Source organism: Rhincodon typus, chromosome 29 (genome assembly GCF_021869965.1).
Source record: "Rhincodon typus isolate 14 chromosome 29, sRhiTyp1.1, whole genome shotgun sequence".
NCBI classification, from domain to species: Eukaryota; Metazoa; Chordata; class Chondrichthyes; order Orectolobiformes; family Rhincodontidae; genus Rhincodon; species Rhincodon typus.
Window position 1 is genome coordinate 2,861,378 of NC_063360.1, and position 22,480 is coordinate 2,883,857.

At 39.2% G+C, this 22,480-nt stretch overlaps 1 protein-coding gene across 1 annotated transcript in view; it reads left to right on the forward strand.

Annotated features, from left to right (window-relative positions):
• The window catches only part of eps15l1a (epidermal growth factor receptor pathway substrate 15-like 1a), a 228,909-nt gene that overhangs the window by 48,976 nt on the left and 157,453 nt on the right, over positions 1–22,480 (forward strand). Inside the window, exons 13-16 of the mRNA XM_048613886.1 lie at positions 3,520–3,592; positions 8,214–8,375; positions 15,358–15,555; positions 21,802–21,972. Coding sequence (XP_048469843.1) covers positions 3,520–3,592; positions 8,214–8,375; positions 15,358–15,555; positions 21,802–21,972 — 604 coding nt within the window. The remainder of the gene's footprint in view (positions 1–3,519; positions 3,593–8,213; positions 8,376–15,357; positions 15,556–21,801; positions 21,973–22,480) is intronic.

Sequence of the window (22,480 nt, forward strand, 5' to 3'; positions counted from 1 at the left end):
CAACACCTACAGTTTACTGCTGAGGCAGCCAGACCTAATCCTTAGTTGTATGCACTATACCTCTTGGAAACTCTGAAAATTTTGAGCTGACCCTGACTGGTGGAACTACAGCCAACGAGTGTTCATTTCAGTTGAGAAATGTTTTTAATTTTAAAATACCATGACTGGATTCTAGTGATTGGTAGTTATATATGGTTCATATAGAGTTTCTTGTAAATGAGTTCTATGAGCTTCAAAACCACAGAAACCACAAGTGACTGTGCTGCTCTTGTGTTTCAGTGTGGTGTGAACCACATGACCCACAGTAGGTGCCATGTTTGCACTCTGGAAACAAACATGTTTTTTCATTGCCTTCTGTTTTGAAATGCTAATTTGAGCATACCCAATTGTATTCTGGAGTGCATCATTAAAAGTGAGTGGCTAAATGTCAAATAAGTAGCTCCCATGGTGACTAGATTAGTGTGGAACTGAACCACACCCACCCACCTACATACATACACACATTCAGGTTTATGCACGTTTGCCTAATAACAAATCCACTTAACTAGGTTCAAAGACGTAATGCAATCATCACTCCATTTAGGGGTGCTGGAGGAGTTAGTTATAACTGCAATTCACCAGCATATGCACTTGTAAACCTGTTGCTAATTCTTCATCAGGCGTACTGCATTGAGGCATTGACCTGTAGAGTTATCGACAGCTGAGTGGTAAAAATCTCAGCCCCAGTGACAGGTCTATCCCTCCAAATCTTGGGTCAAATTGGTTAGTTTGTACTACTTGAGGACTTTTCAGCCATTGGTGTCCTATGCCTAACTCAGTGGATTGACTTCCAATTTCCTTTTGGTGTATTATCTTACAGTCAACCTTATGCCAGAACTGCGCAACACCACATGTACCCATTGCCATGTCATGGACACTTAAGGGTAGTTTCACCAGTTGAAGATGTACATTTGCAGCAGTTTTTGTGTGGAATAGTTTTATGGGATATTGCTAACACTGTTAATCGTGCAATGCTTCTGCCCAGTAGAATCATCAGTCACTAAATTTTTCCACGAGTGACTTATTCTTTGGATGTGAATGACATTGGAAAAGCCATTCCTTGTTGTGCAAAATCATTCAGCACTAGCAAATACTGAGAAACTAACATTATATGTCGACTAGATCAGGTCAGGGTGATCCATTCTTTTTCTTGGTAGGAGCAGGTGCAAAAACCTGCTTCCCATTCAAAAGATCCAGACTAAACTACCTCAGCTATTCAAAATTTTCAGGGTGAACTACATCAACTGTAAATTTCATCTCTACTTTTCATGCCATATCCTTTATTCTCTTCGTGCCCAAAAATCTATTGACCTCATATATTCAACATGAAGAATCCATAGCTCTGTATTTAGCGAATTCTAAAAATTCACAGCACCACAGATGTAAAGATGTTCTCCTCATAAAGTCACAAAGTCACAGCAAGGAAATAGACCCTTTGATCTAACTCGTATCCTAAACTGAACTGGTCCCATTTGCCTGCATTTAGTCTATATTCCTTTAAACCTTTCCTATTCATGTACCTGTCCAAATGTCTTTAAAATGTAATTTTACTTACCTCTACCACTGGCAAATTCCTTACTCTGATACAACAACCTCCAGGTTTCAGACTCTTTATTCAGCATCTGCCTTGTTAAGTCTGTTGATAATTTCATGTTTCAGTGATACCACTTTTGATTCTTTTAAATTCTAAGCAATACAAGCCTAGTCTGTTCAGTCTCACCCTGAATGAGAGTCACTTTCTCCAAGAAATCTTTAGTGCATTCTAAGGCAAGTACATCCTTCTATAGGCAAGGAGACCAAAGATGTATGCAGCATTTTGTGTTATCAAAAGCCTAAGTAATTGTGGCAAAACTTCCTTCCTGTTTTACTTCAACCCCTTTTCAGTAAAAGTTAACCTACCAGTTGTACAGTTAATAGCAGGACAGCATTGATGTACAGAAGGATCTTAGTGTTTAAGTACATAGCTCTCTCAAAGTGGCCACACAAGTAGGTAGGGTGTTAAAGAAGGCCTATGGCATGGTTGTCTTTATTGTTCAGAGAATTGAGTACAAGAGTCAGGATGTCATCTTACAGCTTTATAAGAATTTGGTTAGGCCATGCTAGTATTGCATTCAATTCTGCTAGCCTCATTACAGAAAGGATGTGGAAGCTTTGGAGAGGGTGCAGAAGAGGTTTACCAGGATGCTGCCTGGATTAGAGGGTATGAACTATGAGGAAAGGCTAGAAAAACTCAGGCTGTTTTCTCTGGAGTGACACAGGCTGAGGGGAGACTTGACAGAAGTCTATAAAATTATGAGATGCATCGAGTGAGTTGACGGTCAGAATCTTTTTCTCAGAGTTGAAGTGTCTAAAACTAGGGGGCATGCATTTAAGGTGAGAGAGGGAAAGTTCAAAGGAGACGTGAGGGGCAAGTTTTTTTTACACAGAGTGGTAGGAGTCTGGAATGCATTGCCAGGAGTGGCCGTGGAGACAGACACAATAAAGGCATTTAAGGAACTTTTAGATCAGCACTTGAATATGCAAAGAATAGAGGGATATGGACCAAGGTCAGGCAAAAGGGATTGGTTTTATTTGGTGTCATGCTTGGCACAGCATTGTGGACCAAAGGGCTCGTTCCTGTGCTGTACAGTTCTATGTTCTAGTTGTAGCCTGAATTACCAGCCTTTCTAATTGCTGTGTCTGTATAATAACTTTCTGTTACTCACAAGAATTTTCAGATCTCAATATTTATTAGCTTCTCACCTTTTAAAAAAGTAATCTTGCAAATAATTTTGTACTTTCCCTCATTATGCTCTATCTTCTTGATCAATAATCTAACCAGTCTGTTCCCCTTTGCAACTTCTATCTTCTCGCAGTTTGCTTTTCCACTTAGCTTTATATCATCAGAAAATTTGTGGAAGTTGCCCTCATGATAATTTCTATAAATTGTTAGCCGAGAAGCAAGCACTGATCCTTGTTGCGTTCTGCATCTCAAAAATAAGCTATTTATCCCTACTCTGTTCTCTGTATTTTAACCAATCCACCATTCATGCATATTACCCCAATCCCTTATCATTTTAACAACTTCTTTTGTGACATTTTATCAAATGTCTTCTAAAATTCTAATTTACTACGATCATTGGGCCCTCACCTTAGTTACCCTGCTAGTTACAAACTCAAAAACTTCTTAATAGTTTTGTTAAATAGGATTCCATTTTCAAAGCTGTTCGGTTTTGCCAAATTGTTGCTGTTATTTTCTGAAGCATTTGGACGCTTTTACAATTAGTTTCAGATGCCATTTCAACAATTAATAGATTTATTGATCTTAGTTTTCACAATCCGAATTTCTGAAATATATTTGTTTTTAAGTTATTGAGTCTTCCTTGTCTGTCATTTAACCTGTGTATCTTGTTTCTCTATTGTGTATTCTTTTCAAACAGGTATCCTTTTGTTATATGTGTTAATGGGTATATAGAATGCTTGATGGTATGTTTGTTACAGGGAGAAATATATATTGGAACAGGACATCCGAGAGAAAGAAGAGGCCATCCGACAGAAAACAAATGAAGTACAGGTATGTATGTTGCCTGTATGAATTTTAATGCATTCACTGTGTTGATGTACTTGTGATCATAGACTGATAGGACATTGTGTGGGCTAGACTAGACTTAAAACAATGACCTCTCCATCCCAGTCAAATCACCAAGGGCACCCGATGAACAGCGGCTAGGCATTGTCTCTGATTTGTCCGCCTTTTAACTGTAGGCCACTAAGAGTGAACTTAAGTGCGGCCATCTTCCATGGGCAATACACATAGATTATCTGAGCTGGGAGGAATAAAAAAAACTTAGAAAATTAACACACACTGGCAAAAGTTTGACCCCTCTGATATTCTAAGGATGTGTTTGATATATTTACTTCAAGTTGGAGCCATCCAAGATTTGAATATTGCTCTCATATCTGAGGGGGATACTCTTATGCTAGACCCTTGTCATCTTGTCTAGGTGTTGCCCATCTCACATGTAGCCTTCAAACCTTCTCTGTCACTGTCTTTTATATCTGCTAACAAGTGTATGTTGCCCATCTGCTTCTTTTGAATTGTAAATCTACAACTACGCTTTCTTACTAAATGTTGAAATTACTATTCAATATAATCACTACAACTCCTCGCTTTTGAACTCTGTTTGTAACACCCAGGATTCTGTACATCTTATTCAGCACTTTCTTAACTTGCCCTGCCACTTTTAATTATTTGTATACATATATTCCATGTTCCTCTGATCCTCTATCCCTTTGAAAATTTTGTCCTTTGTTTTATCTCCTTGTTTTTCCAATCAAAATGAATCACTTTACACTTATCCTACATTAAATTTTAGCTGCTATATGTCAGGGAGAATTTCTTCTCTGAGGATCATTCATCTTTGAAATTCATCACCCCAGCGAGTAGTGAAGACTGGGTCATTAAATATACTTAGGGCAGAGTTAGATAGATTTTTCACGTACAAGGAAGTCACAGATTATTTCTGGTTAGAGTAATTGGAAGAAGTGCAATGGAGACTTATGTAATAGAAATGTATTGCTGAAACTGAAAGGAAGAATCTACAGGAGAGTTGTGAGACTAGCCACGTACAGAAACTTGGGCAATAGGAACAACAAGGGGATAATAATCAACTGTGGATGCTGAGTAGAATGTGTGTAGTAAGTAAAAGGACAAAATCAGGAGCCCCTGGTACTGGGATCACTATCTCCTCAATATTCCATTAGATGTGACTAACATTTGATCCATTTGACCCACCTCATTCCCAGAGCTAGATCTCCAAAGATTTCCAATGACCTCTTTTAAAGGTATTTCCACAAAGATTGAAATAAATCCATTTTCTGCAAACCTTTAAAACTTAAGTCCTCCAAGCAGTATTAAATATAATGTGGCTTTGTAGCACCAAATAGATTCTGAACTTGACCTCTCCGGGACTTACATTCATCCTCTCTCCCTCTAACACACCAGTATTCTCCTTAATCACTGTTGCCACCCTTCCTGTTTTCTTTGCTAAACAGCTTGTGTATCCCGGAATATTTGGTGCCCAGGCAGCCCTTTTTTGAACCAGGTCTCTTGTTATTACTTTGACATTATATTTCAACGTGGTTATCTGTCACAGCAACTTGCCAACCTTACTTACTACATATATGCAAATGAATGGAAGCTTTTCCATTGACTGCTATCTACTAAGGGAGATGACCTAGATTGTCTGAAATCTGTGGACATTTAACTCAAAGCTCTGGACATTTTGATTCAAAATTCTCACAGATGAGAGCTTCACTTTATAAGGGTAAGAGTGAATCAAATCAAAATCTTCACATTTTTCAGGTTTGGATTCTGTCTTATGGGTATGAAGAAAGTCATTTAATTTAAAATCATTATTTTCACATCCTCAAACTTTTATATGTCCGAACTAAGGATTCATACTGGGACTGTGGTTCACAGTTTAGATAAGCTCTTTGAAGTTGGGAATTGAGGATACTTAATGCTGAAGACAATTGTGACCGAATGCAAGAAGACAGCCAACTTGCGGGAAGACCAAGCACCATGTGTATAAATTTCAATAGAAAAAATATAAACCTGTAAATTAGTGTACCAGGGGACTTGTGTGAGCTGTCTTTATTTTGAAAATGGTTTTATATATATGCACAGTAAATGTGATGATCCAAATATTTCGGGTTTGGCTGTGTCTTCAATAGTACTCCTTTTTTTCATGCCCTCGTGGGATTGAGCCTTGCCAGCGGGATGCGATTTTAGTTCATTTTCTGTTTCCCTATTTGTTGTCACCATGGATCTTTTTCCATTCAGGAAGGGATGCCACGATTCTAGGATTAGAGGTCAGTAGACTCCACAGGGTGGTGTGGCTGCTGATGCAGCAACTGAATTGCCTGCCAGATCCCATCCAAATTTGAGAGGGAGGGTGGGGAACGGGATTAATATTCTTCAGATACCTGCCCTGAATGTTCTGTCTTACTATGCTACTGCTTCTAATGTTTGAAGGTCTGGGGGTCGGTGAGCAGATCGCCAGTACCTGATGTGGAATATAGTTTCCAATCTTGGTGCAAAGCATTTCAGAGTTTGTCATGACCTGGTACAGCTAAATAGTTATTGGATTGTTCCCTTGTCAGTTGAAACTTTCATTTATGGTTTGAACCAGCAGCAATTGTGTGAGAAGTTCCTTGAACCAGGAGACTGATTGGTCTGGATCTGTTCTATAATTTGTCTGTGATATCCAATGGATTACTTCCATAAATTCAGAATACTTGACAAAGAGGGGAAATTAAGGATAGGACAAAGGAGAAATTATTTTCTCAGTCTCTTCTGTCTACCAACCCAATTGTGATTCTTGGTTTCCCTGATGACTTTACCCAATTGGTTGTTCCTGAGTTTTGTGAAGTGGATATGCACCCACAATAAAGTGACTTTAATCCTGTGACAAAGTCATGCAAGAATTCAATCCCAAAGATAGTGGGCTTCTGCAATTTGTATCTACTAAAATTTATCTCATTTGAGACTGTCAGTAATTAATTGTTCATACACTTTTCACTGTAAGCACGTCAGGTAGAAGGAGTGAAAGGCCAACTACTTGGAAAACAAGAGTTTACATAAGCTAGAGGAACGAATGGATCAAGGGGGTATAGATTCACAACAATGGGAAAACAAAGTCATAAAAGGCAAACGAAGCAGTGGGGCTCATCTCTAGACGAACAGAAAAACAGAAATTATTTTAAACGTAACCTAAAATCTTGTTTGAGCTACCTTTGGAGTGCTATTTGCAATTCTGAACTCTATTGCAAGCAGGTGCTGAATGATTTTGAAAGGTTAATATCTGAGCTGAGAGGTTATACCTGTCAGTAAATACTGAACTTGCTGTAATTCTGTCCTGTAGATTAGAGAAAATTGAGCTATAACCTGTTGACGATCTTTTGAAGGGCTGGATGTTCTAGTAGTTGGTTTGTTTTAATCCTGTCAGTGGATTCTGAGTGTTGGTCAGGACATCAGAGGTCTCCTTCTTCTCAAATAATGCTGTGAGGTATTTTAAAGTCAATTATATTTTACATGTCTTGTACTTCTTCAGTCCTAAAGTTTTAGTTTATATTGCATGCCAAAGTTTGTAGTGCTGCGTGAATATACACGAGCTTCTGATGCAGATGTGCTATTGACCATGCCAGGCTGTCTACAAATTCTGGGGCTCTTTTACAGACAAGCAAAATAGTACTAACCTGAGGTAATCTAAAATCCAAATGGGCCTATGTCCCTGAGCTTATGTTTCCCTGGAATGTGGTTCTTTTCTTTTTAACTTGTGAACTTTTCAAGTGGACAGTAAAAGGTGAAAAAAGAAAGCAATAGTTCCCTGGTGTCCTGACCAATATTAGCATAGCCAGAAACAGATCATCTCGTCAGTTCGTTTTAAACCTGATTTCTAGTCCGAGTTCAGCTGAAGCTGGGATTTTTACAAAAATGGTAATAGACTAATATAAAGCTGGAAAGAGCAGAGAGGGTGGTCTAAGTGCAGAAGGTTGAAGCACCAGATGTGCTATTGGATTCAATTGTGTGCTCAAAGCGTGAAATATGCAGATTGTCCCAAATGGTCTCCCTCATACCCTGGGAAGCATTTTATTGGTGGTTGCACCATAGGGATAGTTGAGTGGGTGGATGGTTGGGGGAGTGAGTGAGAGAGAGGAAAATAAATCTTAGCCTGACCTTTTATATCTTGATGACACGTTAATCAGGCTGAGAGGAGGCTGGTAAACCTTGACCAGCTTCACTTGGAGTTTTTCTGAAATGGGGAATAAGGCAATTCTGATCACTAGTAGAAATGACGTAATGTGTTCATGCTTGAAGTGTATTGTGTACTTTCTTATAATGTGCAATGCTTGTATTTAAAATCACTCATTGAATAAAGCCAATGAGGCCTTCCCTGAAATATTCCATGAATTGATAGGTATTAGAATATGATTTATTTACTTGGATTGCTCTATTTATAATTGAAATTTCCTGTCTGGAGTTAAAATAAATTATGATTTGTATTTCTAAAGCAGTCTTTTTAAGTCTGAGGCTGAGCATTCTATAGTTAGAGATGATTGTGTTACCAAAGATTCTCTCTGTTTTTGGGGATAAGCGTATTATCAAGAGTTGATTCTCTGCGTGTTGGCAGGAACTACAAAATGACCTGGACAGAGAGAATAATAACCTGCAGGAGCTGGAGTCCCAGAAGCAGGCTGCCCAGGACAGGCTGGATGAAATGGACCAACAAAAGGCCAAGCTTGAAGACATGCTCAGTGACATCCGGCAGAAGTGTCAGGAGGAGAACCAGACGGTAAGAACAGGGGAAACCTGGAGACTGTAAGCACTTGATTTGAGAGACATTTTTAATACCAGGTTCTTTCACAAACATGCTGTCAAGTGAAATTTTTAAGAGTGTAGAATGAGCAACAAATGATGGTTTAATATTTAAAATGTGTGGTTCTTTCAACAAGTTGTCGTTTGGGGTCTGCACTTGAATCATTTGTATAGGTGGCTTAAAAGTCTCCATTGTCTGGAAGCTGCAAGGGTTGTTGTTACTTTTTCTGCTTACTTTAATGTGATGCTGATAATAAGAGATCAGGACAATAATGGGAAAAAAAATGCAGAAAAAGAATAATGGGTCTTTTGGGACAGATAATTTTGAGCATTCTGTAGAAAGGGAGAGCACTCAAGTTTATTGGAGAGTAAAGTATGGTCACAAATTCAGGGCTCTAACTCATGCTTGACAAGCAGGTGACTATAACAAGGACTTGCATCTAATCAATATGTTTGTAGGCACCTTTACTTATAAATTTAAAGCTAATATTGATTTTTAAACATTGTAACCATTTTCTAAAAACTTCACAATCATGTCAATTGATTGAATTTTGAAGCTGGAAGGAGAATGAATTGTTGGAGGAAGCAGTATGTTGGGATTTAGTTTTGATATAGTGAAGATGCAAGGTGGATGAAGAGCGTGGAGGACCAGTATTTGCAGATTAACAGGAAAAAGATAACTGTTAGAGACTCGAAGGTTTAAAAAAAGTAGGGATATAAAAATTGAGAGAAGGATTATGCATCAATTTGGGTTGATACATACTGTAAAAATGTCCATAGTTCAGCACAGTATCAAATTATTGGCTTTAGTTGCAACTGCTACAAGAATATACTGTGGCTGTAAATACACATGATCGTTCTGAAAATCAGTGGTTGATCTATTTTTATAAACAGCATACTAGGTGGTTGGGAATTTGTTGAATGGATCAGTGTTCGTTATAGTCACTTGGCCCCCAAGTGGAAATTGCAACCTTGAATTTGTTACCCTTTTGAATTTGGTCATCTTTTCAACACAAAGTTTTCTCTGTTGCTAGTATTTTGTTTTATGATTTCCTATTTACAGTTCTTTTTAGGAAGCACATTATTGTTGTTACTGATAGTTTATGATAAACTTTGTGAAAGCTTTTTCATTAAAATCCTTGCAATTGAGCAACTGTTACAATCCAAAGCTGTTGTATTAAAAACAGTAAAGAAGAAATCTTCTATTCCTCTCATATTGAGTCATATAATTCCTACAGTGGGGATTCAGGCCATTCGGCAGATCGAATCCACACCGACCCTCCAAAGAGCCCCTCATTTCCCATGGCTAATCCACCTAGTCTGCACATTGCTGGACACTACAAGTAATTTAGCATGGCCAATCCCCCTAGCCTGCATATCTTTGGACTATGACATAGAATGGCCGAGCAAACATAACAATTTAAATAAGTTGCTACTGAAAATTAGGAATAAGGCTAAAGGCGGTGCTATCTGTTCAAAGCTAATGTGATCTCGCCAGTTTGGATGAGGAACTTGCAGGCCCAATTCCTACTTTGTGCCGAATTTGCTCACATCAACAGGGACAGAATTTGCTGACCCCAATATGATTTCTGATCAGGAAAAATCATTCAGTCATTCCCAATGAATATATGGGGCCTGCTACTTGAAAGTGTGAATCTGCATTCTTTTGCGTCATCAAGTTCAATTTAATCTTTCCCAGTGCTTCCCAATCACTGTCAATTAGGTCATTGATCAAATTTGCCCAGGTTCATTGTTGAAGAATGACGACTTGGATGAGATTCTGTTGGAGATTCTGGAATTTTATTCTGACAGAGGTCAAATGGTTTTAAGATGGGAGATGAGAAAATAAGAATGGAAAGAAAAAAATTGTTTGGGAGTTATCAGCTTGCATCATGAGTCTGGTTCCAATGACTGTGTAAGCTGCTCAAGGTCCAGTTGTGTGGTTTATGTTATTGTCTGAATCCCTTGAGAGTGTTACAGCAAAGTAATCCTTCCAACCAGCTGTTCAGTTGTATAGAATTACCATACACTGCAGAAAACATCTTGCCCCTGCATCCTTCCTTCCAGTTCAATACGGCTGCACGTTATCACTGAGCATGCCAGGAATAATGTTCCAATAAATCATCAGGTTTGTAATTTGCTTTCACAGTATCATTCCCATGTGGTCTCTGGCTTCATAGGCAGCTTGTGTGAGCTGAAAGGATGGGGTAGGGTGGTCCAGGTCACCACTGATTTCTGCACGGCCACCATCAGTGCTGTTGAGCGCCTGCCGTCAGCCAGTTTGTCTTTCCCCACGAGGCAGACCACTCCCTCACACAAATGTTTTTTTCTAAATGTCAGCCATTAACTCTCAGTGCTGTGGCTATGTTCCCAGATAAACCTTTGGAGTATTGCATTTTTTTCACATGATTCCAAAAAATATGTGCACATATTTCAGCTTGTTTGAAGAATTTTCCCTGTAGTGTTGAACATTTTCTTTATATTAACCATTGCAAGATGGTAGAGTATAATCAAAGTTTCTGGTTGAATTGGAATGTTATGGACTGATGTGTTATGTTACGGTGTACAGAATTCTTACTCATCTTTTTTTCATTGTAAATTTTGTTTGAAGAACCTTAGAGCTGATATTTTCAAAAGTTGCTATTTAAGGACAGTGCCAAACATACTCAGACAGAATGAGACAGAGGGTGAAACTCATTTTTGGCTAACTTTCTGCCTTTACAAATAACCTGAGAAGAATGTATATCCCTTCTGTCACAAAGCAATGTCCACTGTAAGGGATTGACTAATTTCACAACCAGATGGTGGTGTAGTTATTTGGTGTGTACTCATGCCCACTTGAACCAGATCCAGACTCAAATCATTTGAGTTCTGTTCACCTCTGCAACATTAAGCCCAATCTGATCTGAATTCCCAGAGGTCAGTCATGGGTGTTCTAACAGACAGTATTCCACTTGACATTTTATGTTTTGTGTTCAATACATTGGAACGAGGAGACTAAGAGTTGGAATAAGCTTTCCTTGGAAAATAAAAGTATAGCAAAACCCAGCTGTTAATAAGCATATGCAATTGGAGACAGATGGCTGATTTCCCTTTGTGATTGATTTTAACTGTTGGCTCTCATCTTATTCATTTATCAACTTCCTGTCCCTTATTCTCATGGAGATCCACTGCGTTTGGAGTGTTAGTTGGTCTGTACAATAGTTCCGTGATAGCCAAACTTTTGTGACTCTCTTCTAAAGCTGAACTTTGCGTTGACAATTTGGGGTGCAGAATAAAGTTGTTAAATGATGGGGATGAGGGGGTTTGTGGACTTGTCTTTACCTACTGAGCGTGGTGGGGTTTGTGGTGCCTTCAGCTGCTGATTAGTTGGAGAGGGAAATAAAGTTGAGCTTGCAGGAAGTATTTAAATTGCAGTTAAATAAAATAAAACTGCCTTTTCAGAGGCTATTTATTTACAATCCACCAACAGGGAAAAAGAGCAAGGGCCTCAATCCAAGCTCCATGCAGGTTTGCTGCCTTGGGGATCCACACCACCACCACATCATCTTATAGCCTGACTGGGAGTCACAACATTCTGTTTGGGAAGCCTTGCAATAGTGTAATTGTTGTCTTGAGCTGCATATAGTTACCTGTTTCTGCTGTAATCCAGTGCCAGACTTGCTCAGCTCAATAACATACGTCTCCTTCAGTGTTACAGACGTAATTTTCTCATCAACACCCCTACTAAGGCATCAAATGCTGCCTGGCAATGGAAGCTGCAAGTAGGAGTAGGGAATTTTTACTGCACCTTGATAGAGTTCTGTTGAGACCACACTTAGAGTATAGTGTATAGTTTTCATCTCCTTATCTAAAAAAGGATGCACTTCTTTTACTTGTTTTAGAGGAAGAGGCAATGACTGATTCTTGGGATGATGGGATTGTTTTATAAAAAGGGTATTGAGTTTATATTGACTTTGAATGGTATACAAACGCTGGAGTTCAGAAGAATAAGAAGTGGTGTAATTGGAAATATAAAATTCTTAAAGGGCTCGCGAGGATGCACGCATGTAGGCTATTTCCTTTGGACAGTTTACATGGAGAGACAGTAATATCAAGATAAGGCATTGGTCATTTAGAACTGAGGTAAGGAATTTCTTCATTCAGAGAATCCAAAAACATTCAGCCCTCCATCTCAGAGTTATAAATGCTTACTTTGAGAATATTGAGACTAAAATCAACAGATTTTCGGTTACTACGTGAATCAAGGAATGTTGGTATTAGGCAAGAAATTGGCATTGATGTGGAGTTTCCACCATGATTGGAGCACGTGAGAGATGCTGCATGGCCTACTTCTATTTTTCGTATATTCTGTGACTTTTGAACTCTTGCATTAATTTTAAGAGCAGGACGATGTGTTGTCCGTCACATTTGGTAGTGTTTCTGTTCTAATAAAGTGCGATTGTCTGACTTAACATGAACAACACACTGGGAGATCTTCTAGCATATAAAATATCTTAAAACTCTTGTGCTTTTTAACTCAGATGTCATATCCTAAAGCAGCCAGAAAAATGCTGCCTCTTGAACTGGTGTAAAATTCATGGCTTTATTTTTGTTGATTTGATTTTTTTTAAATTCCAAGTTACTTCCATCTGCCTTATTTCGCTTATCAGGCTGTGTCTATTGAATAAAGACTGTTTTCAATTGCTTGCTGCTTAATACTCCATAAGTGCTGCTGCTCTGCTCATGCGCCCAATCAAAAAAAATCCGTCATTGATTTATTTCTTCATCAGCACATAATTCTGGCTCCCCCCTTATAAACTTTTCCATGAGTAGCTCCACAGATGATCCACTTTTTAATATGTACGATGTCTCTCTGCTTATCATTTCTGGCATTATACTCTAGTTGACTTGAATTTCATGTTTATGAAATTTTCACAACCATAAAATTTAAGTGGAAAAAACACTGAAATCCTTTTGAAAGACCCAAACAAATCAGAACTCAATTCTTACATATATACAAATGAACTTTTTCTTGCTTTAAAATAGTGTCGAAGTTTTTCACTTGGATTTTGCCACCAATGACAGCTCTCATTGATGACCTCAAAAAATGTTAGATCTTTCTGAGAAGCTATCTCTCAGGTGTGGATTTCCAAGTGGTATCAAATCAAGGGGGTCTTCAAGCATTCAAACAAGAGTAATGCCATTAACTAGAACAAGCAGACAATGGTACAGAAATATATTCACAAAATGTAAACTAGAAAGTAAAATACAGTAATTACTCTTTACTTTTTAATTAAGTTTTACAAAGAACAAAATAAATGATTTGGACATCTTTGATAATGTGGTGTTTTTAAATTTTTTTTTTAAACTTATTTTCTCAAGGTAAGGATTTTCAGCAGTGATTATGAACTTCGTGTGTCAATTTTAAAAAAATCCCCTTCAATAACATGCAACATTTTCAAACTCTAGCACAAGACTAATAGTGTAAAAGAAGTTGTTCTCGTTATGTCACTGATTTCTAATTGTTTGAAATCTGGCATTCTTCAGTAGTGCAACCTAGGGAGAAACATAGAATCACTGACCACAACTTCTGGATTGCCATGTTTAATTGCATCTGTGCAGAGTCAACCAGCAAGTTGCTATCAGTTCTAGAGGAAAATAAAAGTAAATACTAACAGTTTTGCAATCATTGCTAACATAGAATCCAGGTCTTTGTTTTAACTCATTCATGCTCAGTTTAAGAGAGTTATCACTGCACTTATGTTTGCAGCATGACACAGTTTAAGCCTGTGAAGAATTTCCTGGCATGGATCACTATGATCCTTTTGAGCAATCCCTGCAATTTGTCTTTTCAAGCTGTAACAATAATCTATGTTTACTGTTTCAAATAATTTCACAGTAAGTGGCAACAAGGACATTAAAACCCTTTGAAGATAAGTTTTAACAATAAGAATGTTTGTTTTAACTTCAGGGAAGGTGAGAGCTGAGATACAGTGACTCAGGCCCAGGGCCGAGAGGCTGACCAAATGTTTGAATATAGAATAGTACAACACAGGAACAGGCCCTTTGACCTATCATGTCTGTACAGACTATGTTGTCATTCTAAACTAATCCCATCTGCCTGTACGAGGTCCATATCCCTCTGTACCCTGTCTGTTCATGTCTATCTAAATGGCATATGTTAGCATTCTGTTTTAATTGCATGCCTCTGTATCACTACCCTTCAACACGTGGATTGTTCATTGAGTCTTTGTCTTGAAATTCATCCCCAACCTTGACATTGTACATCCCAAAGCAGATTGGTCGCCATTATGTAGTTGTTGATCAGTTTTTCTCCTAGGTTGTCCTCTGTTGCATTTGATGAGCATTATTGATGTATGAGTTGTATGAAGAAATGGTAGAATTGCTGAGCACAGTCACATAAGTTTCAGCACAAATTTGATTTCCGTGAAATAAAGGCACATTTGACCTCTAGACAGATTTTGTATAACTAATTCAAAACAACTATATTATCAGATTTGTCAGGAGAAATGCCATTGGAAATCTAGAAGCGTGTGTGTGAGTGTGTATGTATCCCATTAATAGTTAAAATTGTTGAATATTTTGTATCTTTTTAACCATTGTAGATATCTTTTGCTGTGCAGAGCTGTCATCTTGTGCTTTTTTTTTAATCTAGTAAGCTTGTCTTAGCTGATGTTGAGTTCAAGGTGTTTTTAATGACTAACTCATGGGGTCGAATCATTGTTACTTAAGCTTCAATTTTCATATTGTAACTGCAGCTTCCATTGTCCAGAAAATAGTGCTGCTTTTTGAAGCCAATAAGTATTACATGTGATGTGACTAAGCCACAGATACAATGAGATAGTTGAAGGCTATTATAAATGTTGCCTCGTCTTCTGTATTTTCTCAGGATTTATTGGTAATTGTCATCTGGCTGGTGTTACGTGATTTAATCATATTGACTTTGTGTGGAACAGATTTCATCGCTGAAGACACAGATTGCAAATCAGGAGTCAGATATGCAGTCCCAGGAAGAGGAGCTAAACAAAGCCAAAACCGAGCTAAATAAACTGCAGCAAGAGGAATCACAATTAGAACAGAGCATTGAGGCTGGCAAGGTGCAACTTGAGACAATCATCAAATCACTAAAATCTACTCAGGATGAAATTAATCAGGTGAGAACTGTGTATGTCTGTTGCATTCCCATTACTTCAGATTTTCTGCATCTCCCACAGTCTCAAGTAAGTTTTTCAAAAGCAGGGTAAAGAGATCAAGAAGTCTCCGTAAATCTACAGAAGAAATGCATTTTGGAAAGAGCCATTGATTCTACTTCAGACTACCAAATTGGTGGAGGCAAGAGAAACTGCTTTCTTTCCCTTTCATTTCCACATCATTTCCATAACCTTGCTTTGTGTATGGATTACCCTTGTGGAGTAACTTCACCATCAATTCAATGATTTGACATAGAGGTCTTTTTGTTTAATATACTCATCTTGGAAGAAGAGTGATAGCCAACCTGTGGTTTTGTGGCTGCTGTTTCTGATTGCTGTCTGCATTTTCCCATTGCTGAGTTTTATTGGCTTTTGAAGACTTAATGTGTGTGTGTCAGTTGATGAATCACTAAGTGGCCATTCTTCTGGGATTCTATTGTCCATCACTGAACAGCTTACATTTCTACATAAAACAATATATGTGAATATGTTGTTATTCTAGACCAGATAACCAGTAGGATCCTGCTTTGAAAAATACAGTAGATTATAAAACTTAGGAAAACCGACCTGATAGTAAGTCAATAAAGTGGAGGTTAATTATGAAACAAAAAACAGAAATTTCTGGCAAAACTTTGGTCTTGCAGCATCTTTGGAGAGAGAAACAGCAATAATGGTTTGTGTCTGACAAGACTGTTCAGAACTGAAGACGGCAGAGCCAAGTACATTCCCCTGAAGACTGCCCAGTAGAGATAGCCTAGAGCTGAGATGACTGACCTTCAACAACCACTACCATCTTCCTTTGCGCCAGGCATGGCTCTAATCAGCAGAGTTTTCCCCTGATTCCCACTGACTCCAGTTTTGCTAAACTCCTTGATACCACACTCAGTCAAATGCAGCCTTGATGTCAAGGGCTGTCACTCTCACATCACCCTTGGAATTCAGCTCTCTTGTCCATGTTTGAACTAAGGCTGTAATGAGGTCAGGAACTGAGTGCCCTCTTGTGGAATTCAGATTGAGCATCTGTGGGCAGGTTATTGCTAAGCTGTTTGATCGCACTGTTAATGACATCTTCTGTCATTTTACTGACCGTGATTGGACTGATGGAGTGATAATTGACTGAGTTGGAATTGACTTGCTTTTAGTGGACAAGAAATACTTCACAATTTTCCACATTGTTGGATAGGTGCTAGTGTTGTACCTGTGCTGGAACAGCTTGGCTAGGACTGAGGCAAGTTCTGGAGTGCAAGTCTGCAGTGCTATTGCTGAAATATTGTAAGGACACATGGCGTTTGCAATATCCAGTACCTCCAGATGTGTCTCAGTTTCACGTGAAGTGAATTGACTGAAGACTGGCATTTGTAATGCAGAAGATCTCTGGTTGAGACTGAGATTGATCAACCACTTAATCCTTCTGGTTGAAGATTGTTGCAAGTGCTTCGGCCTTATCTTTTGCACTGATATACCAGACTCCCCCATCATTGAGATGGAGACATTTGCGGTGCTGCCTCCTCCAGTGAGTTGTTTAAGAGTCCACCACCATTCATGACTGGATTTAGAATCATAGTAAGTGGGACCAGGAAGAGGCTATTCAGCCCTTTGAGCTTGCTGTGCAATTCAGAATGATCACAGCAAATTATCCTGCTCAGTACTCCTATTTCTGCTTTCATCCCATACCCTTTCATTCCTTTAGCCCCAGCTATGTCTATCTCTTTCTTGAAAACATTCAATGTTTTTGCCTTAACCACTTTCTGTGGCAAAGAATTCCTTAGCACACCATTCTCTGTGTGAGGAAATTTCTTCTCATCTCAGTCCTAAATGGCCTATTGCATATCTTTAGACTGTGACCCCTGATTCTGGACTCCCTAGTCATTGGGAACATCCTTCCTGCATTTACTGCTGACATGCTTGCTGCTCCTGATCTTCTTCCCTGCGATGATATTGCTTCAACACGTTTATGTGCCATACCCAAGTTTTCTTCCTATGATCAGGAGTATTTATCAGATAAGTCACTTTACTAACCCTCCCAACAGCTTTATATGGACCGCTCAGTTTTGCTTTCACAGGCAAACTCTGCAAAGGCAATAATACCAATACTTTGTCTCCTGTGTAAAATGTTGTCATCATATGAGGTTTGTTCATTCTTTCATTTTTGGTTCTGAAGTTTTCAAATGCTCTTGTTATACTTTCAATGCTCCTTTGAATTTCTTTAGAAACACATATGTAATACAACGTTGAAGATTCATCTTTTTGTCTTAAGAACTTTTCCTTAATCAATTTGAATGGATCTTGTCTCATGACAGGACTGCAGAGTGTAGATCTGATCTGTTAGTTGTAGAATCACTTAGCACTGTATGTATCATTTGCTGCTAATGCTGCTTGATGTACAAGTAGTCCTGTTTCATAGCTTAAACAGCTTGACATCTCATTTTTAGGTAAGCCTAGTGCTGCCTGGCATGTCCTCCTGCATTCTTCATTGAGCCAGGTTTGATCCTTTTCCTTGATGGTGGTGATAGAATGGAGTATATGTTGGTCCATGAGATTGCTAATATGATTGGAATATAATTTGGCTCTGCTGCTGGCCCATAGTACCACATAGATGCCCAGTCTTGAGTTGCTTGATTTGTCCGCAGTTGTCTCATTTGGTGCAGAGATAGTGACATACACTATGAAGGTGGATATTCTCCGTGTGAGGATGGGGCTTCATTTTCACAAGGTCTATTTGGTGGTCACTTTTACCAATACAGTCATGGACAGATGCATCTGTGGCAGGCACTTTGGTGAGGACAAGGTCAAGTATGTTTTTTCCTCTTGGTTCCTTCACCACCTGCCGCAGACCCAGTCTAGCAGACGATACAAAGATAGATGGAGGGATAGGTAGTATTGAGGAGGTGGCGAGGCTGCAGAAGGATTTGGACAGGTTAGGAGAGTGGGCATAGAAGTGGCAGATGGAGTACAACTTGGAAAAGTGTGAGGCCATGCACTTTGGTAAGAAGAACAAAAGCATGGAGTATTTTCTAAATGGGGAGAAAATTCAGAAGTCTGAAGTGCAAAGAGACTTGGGAGTTCTAGTCCAGGTTTCTCTCAAGGTAAATTTGCAGTATTCAGGAAGGCAAATGCAATGTTGGCATTTATTTTGAGAGGACTTGAATATAAAAGCAGGGATGTACTTCTGAGGCTTTATAAGGCGCTGGTCAGGCCACATTTGGAATATTGTGTGCAGTTTTGGGCCCCATATCTCAGGAAGGATGTACTGGCCCTGGAGCGGGTTTACAGGAGGTTCATGAGGATGGTCCCAGTAATGGAAAGCTTAACATATGAAGAACGTTTGAGGATTCTGGGACTATACCCATTGGAGTTTAGAAGGATGAGGGGGGATCTAATTGAAACTGACAGAATACTGAATGGCCTGGACAGAGTGGATGTTGGGAAGACACTTTCATTGGTAGGAAAGTCTAGGACCTAAGGGCACAGCCTTAGAGTAAAGGGAACACCTTTTAGAACTGAGATAAGGAGAAACTTAGTCAGCCAGAGAGTGGTGAATCTATGGAATTCACTGCCACAGAAGGCTGTGGAGGCCAGGTCATTGAGTACATTTAAGACTGAGATAGATATGTTCTTGATTATCAAGGGAATCAAGGGTTACGGGGAGAAAGCAGGAGAATGGAGTTGAGGAACTTATCAGCCATGATTGAATGGCGGAGCAGACTCGATGGGCTGAATGGCCTAATTTCTGCTCCTGTGTCTTATGGTCTTATTGTCTTATAGCAGCTATGACCATTAGAACTCAGCCAGCTTGGTTAGTAGTGATGCTGCTGAGCCACTCTTGGTGGTGGACATTCAAAATCCTTCATCCATATACATTCTGTGCCTTTGCCACCCTCAATGCTTCCTCTAATTGGTGTTCACAACAGAAGAGTACTGATTCATCAGCTGAGTGGAGCGTTCCTTATGTGGTAATCAGCAGGAGATTTCCTCGCCTATGCTCGACCTGGTGCCATGAGACTTTATGGTTCTGCATCAATGGTATGGACTCATAGGCAACTGCTTCCTGACTGTAGACCTCTTTGGGACAGGATATAATCAGGGACGGTGATGGTTCTGCCTGGGACATTGTGTGTGGCATAATTCCATGAGTATAATTATATCAGTCTGTTGTTTGATTAGTCTGTGAGATAGCCCTCCCAATTTTGGCAGTGGCCCCCAGATGTTAGTAGGGAGGACTTTGCATGGTCAACAGGGCTGTGTTTGCCGTTACTGTTTCTGGTGCCTTACTTAATACCAGGTGGTCTGCCTGGTTTCATTCCTTTTCTCAATTTCTAGTGTTGATCCGACTCCGTGCTTTTTAGGCCACTTCAGAGGGCAGTCTGGAATCACATGTAGGCCAGGATGACAGTCTCCTTCCCTGAAGAACATTAGTGAACCAGTTGGGTTTTTACTTCAATTAACAATGGCTACATGGACATAATTAGATTTTTAATTCTGGCTTTTTAAGGAAAAAATATATCCAAACTGCTCTTCAATCATCTTATGCTTTCAGATCTTCATTGACCCACTGTATCCACCTCAGGATCTATCTCCTGCTCCCCCAACCGCCCACTTTCTTTTAGTAGAATCTCCAAAGCCCAACTTTTGGCTCTCTCTCTGGCTGTACCTCTTTTATCCCCTTTTATCTTGTGCTTTATGCCTCCCTCTCTGAAGTGCTTAAAGAATTCTCTATGTCAGAGTCACTAAATAAATGTTGTTCTGCTCTTATACAATCAAGAAGTGAACCTAGCAGCTTTAACACACAGTTAGCAAAACAGAGAGTGCAAGCAGCTAGACAAATTATGCAATTGGAGCTCTGCGCTGTTTGCTTTAGACCATCGTTTATTTTCTTTCTGCAAAGCATTTGAGTTGTGAAAATAATGTTTTTATGGGCTGAATTATTCCATAATGCCAAAGGAACAGATCAGCGAGGTCGCTGTAGTGTGTGGGATGCAGATGAGTGTCTCTGGTAGTTAGAGAATTGAGTGCGGAATGGGTGAAGCAGCAGTAAGAAGGGAGATGTGTGCGGAAGCTGGTGTGTGGTAAAAAGGAATGCAAGATGTGGAAATACATTGAAAAGAAGTAATGGAATGAATTTTTAAAAATTCTGAGGGACGAACAGAGACACATTGAAGCAAAATGAAAAATAAAATTCCACATTTTGCAAACCTTGTATCTTTCTGTGCTGATTTTAAAAATCTTATTAGCTTGTTGAGATTTTCTGTGCTGTTTTCTTCAGCAGATGGTTGTCTGAGGGTCTATTGTGATCTCATTTGTAAGTATTATAGATCCCAAGAAATAAAGTTATTCGCAAATGAGAGGTTGCAGTTTCAGTGTTATGCACTGTTTATAGACAGCCCAATTGTTAACTGGCAGTCTTCAAATGTGCAGTAATGCAAACTGGCCACTTGGAGGCAGAATAGCTTCACTTATTTGCCTAGCATTAGTGCTTTTGTCATGTTTAGTGATATTATTTTGTTTCACATTTTTAGTCGTTTACATGTAAAGGCAGGTAATATGGCAGTAAAGTCTACAATTAATTCTGTTACATTGCATTGGCATCTGTTCTCCACAATGGTAAGTGATGTCATTCACTTTCTGAAACTTTAAGGATTAAAAGGGTGTAGATTAGTTGCCATTTCCTACTGTCTTCTGAACTACTCCTGCCAAGCGTAGAGGACAGCTATGGTCTTTTGAACTATCTTTGTATCTACTCTGTCAGTTATGGTTCAGTGGGTACCATTCTTGACTTGCCGTCACAAGGTTCTGGGTTCAATTTCCATTGCAGGCTTGAGCACAAAAGGCCAGGTTGACACTCAAGTGCCACACTGAGGGAGTGCTGTACAGTTGGAAGTGCCACGCCACTATTTCAAATGAGTGTGGGGAAGTTATTCTGGTGTTCTGGACAGTGTTTATCTCTCATTAGAAATCAAACAGATTATCTGGTCATTATCACACTGCAGTTTGTGAGAGTTTGCTGTGTACAAATTGGCTGCTGCAGTCCTTACACTATAGCAGTGACTGCACTTCAAAAGTACTTCATTGACTGTAAACAATTTGAGAAAGCATGTGGTAATAAAAAATGCCATAGAAATATGTCTTTTGTTTCTAATTTAAATGTTTTATTTGCATTAAGTGCCTAATGCCAAGTTACTAATGTGATCCCTTATGCTCTCATATCTCTAGGCAAGAAGTAAACTTTCCCAATTACAAGACTCACAGCAGGAAGTTAGTAAAAACATTGACCAGTACAGCAGTGCGTTGAATGGCTCGTTAACTGATCATGGTGGGAGCATGACTAACCTGGCAGACATGAGCGATGGCCTTGCAGAGAGAGACAGTGGCTTTGCAACAATGGTGGGTAGGGAGACTCACAGTAGAGTCATTTCAGAGATTTTATTCAGTCCTTTTCTCTCTTCCTTATCGCCCTCTCACCACCGACAGAAAATTCTTACAAAGGAACAGGCCAGTGAAAGCAGATTGTTGCTCGCCCTTTGACCAAAAGAACTCCACTATATCTATTTCAAATGATTCTGTCTGCTTGCATTGATTACTATTTCTATTTCAGCAAGCAAGTATTCCACCTATCTTTTCTCATTGTTAGTATTAGAGCAGTAGTAATAGAATTGTAGAATCCCTACAGTGTGGAAAGAGGCCATTCAGCCCATCGAATCTGCACTGATCAATCATAAAATTTAACAACATTGATGGAGACCATGAGGCCCATCATATCTATGAAGCCTGTATGAAGGGGAGATTTATTTGGGTCTCATTCACCTGTCTTTTCCTGTAGCCTTCTGGTTCTTTTTCAAATATTTAACCCTTGAATGTTTCTAGCCAATCTCCAACTAGCCAATCACCTTGA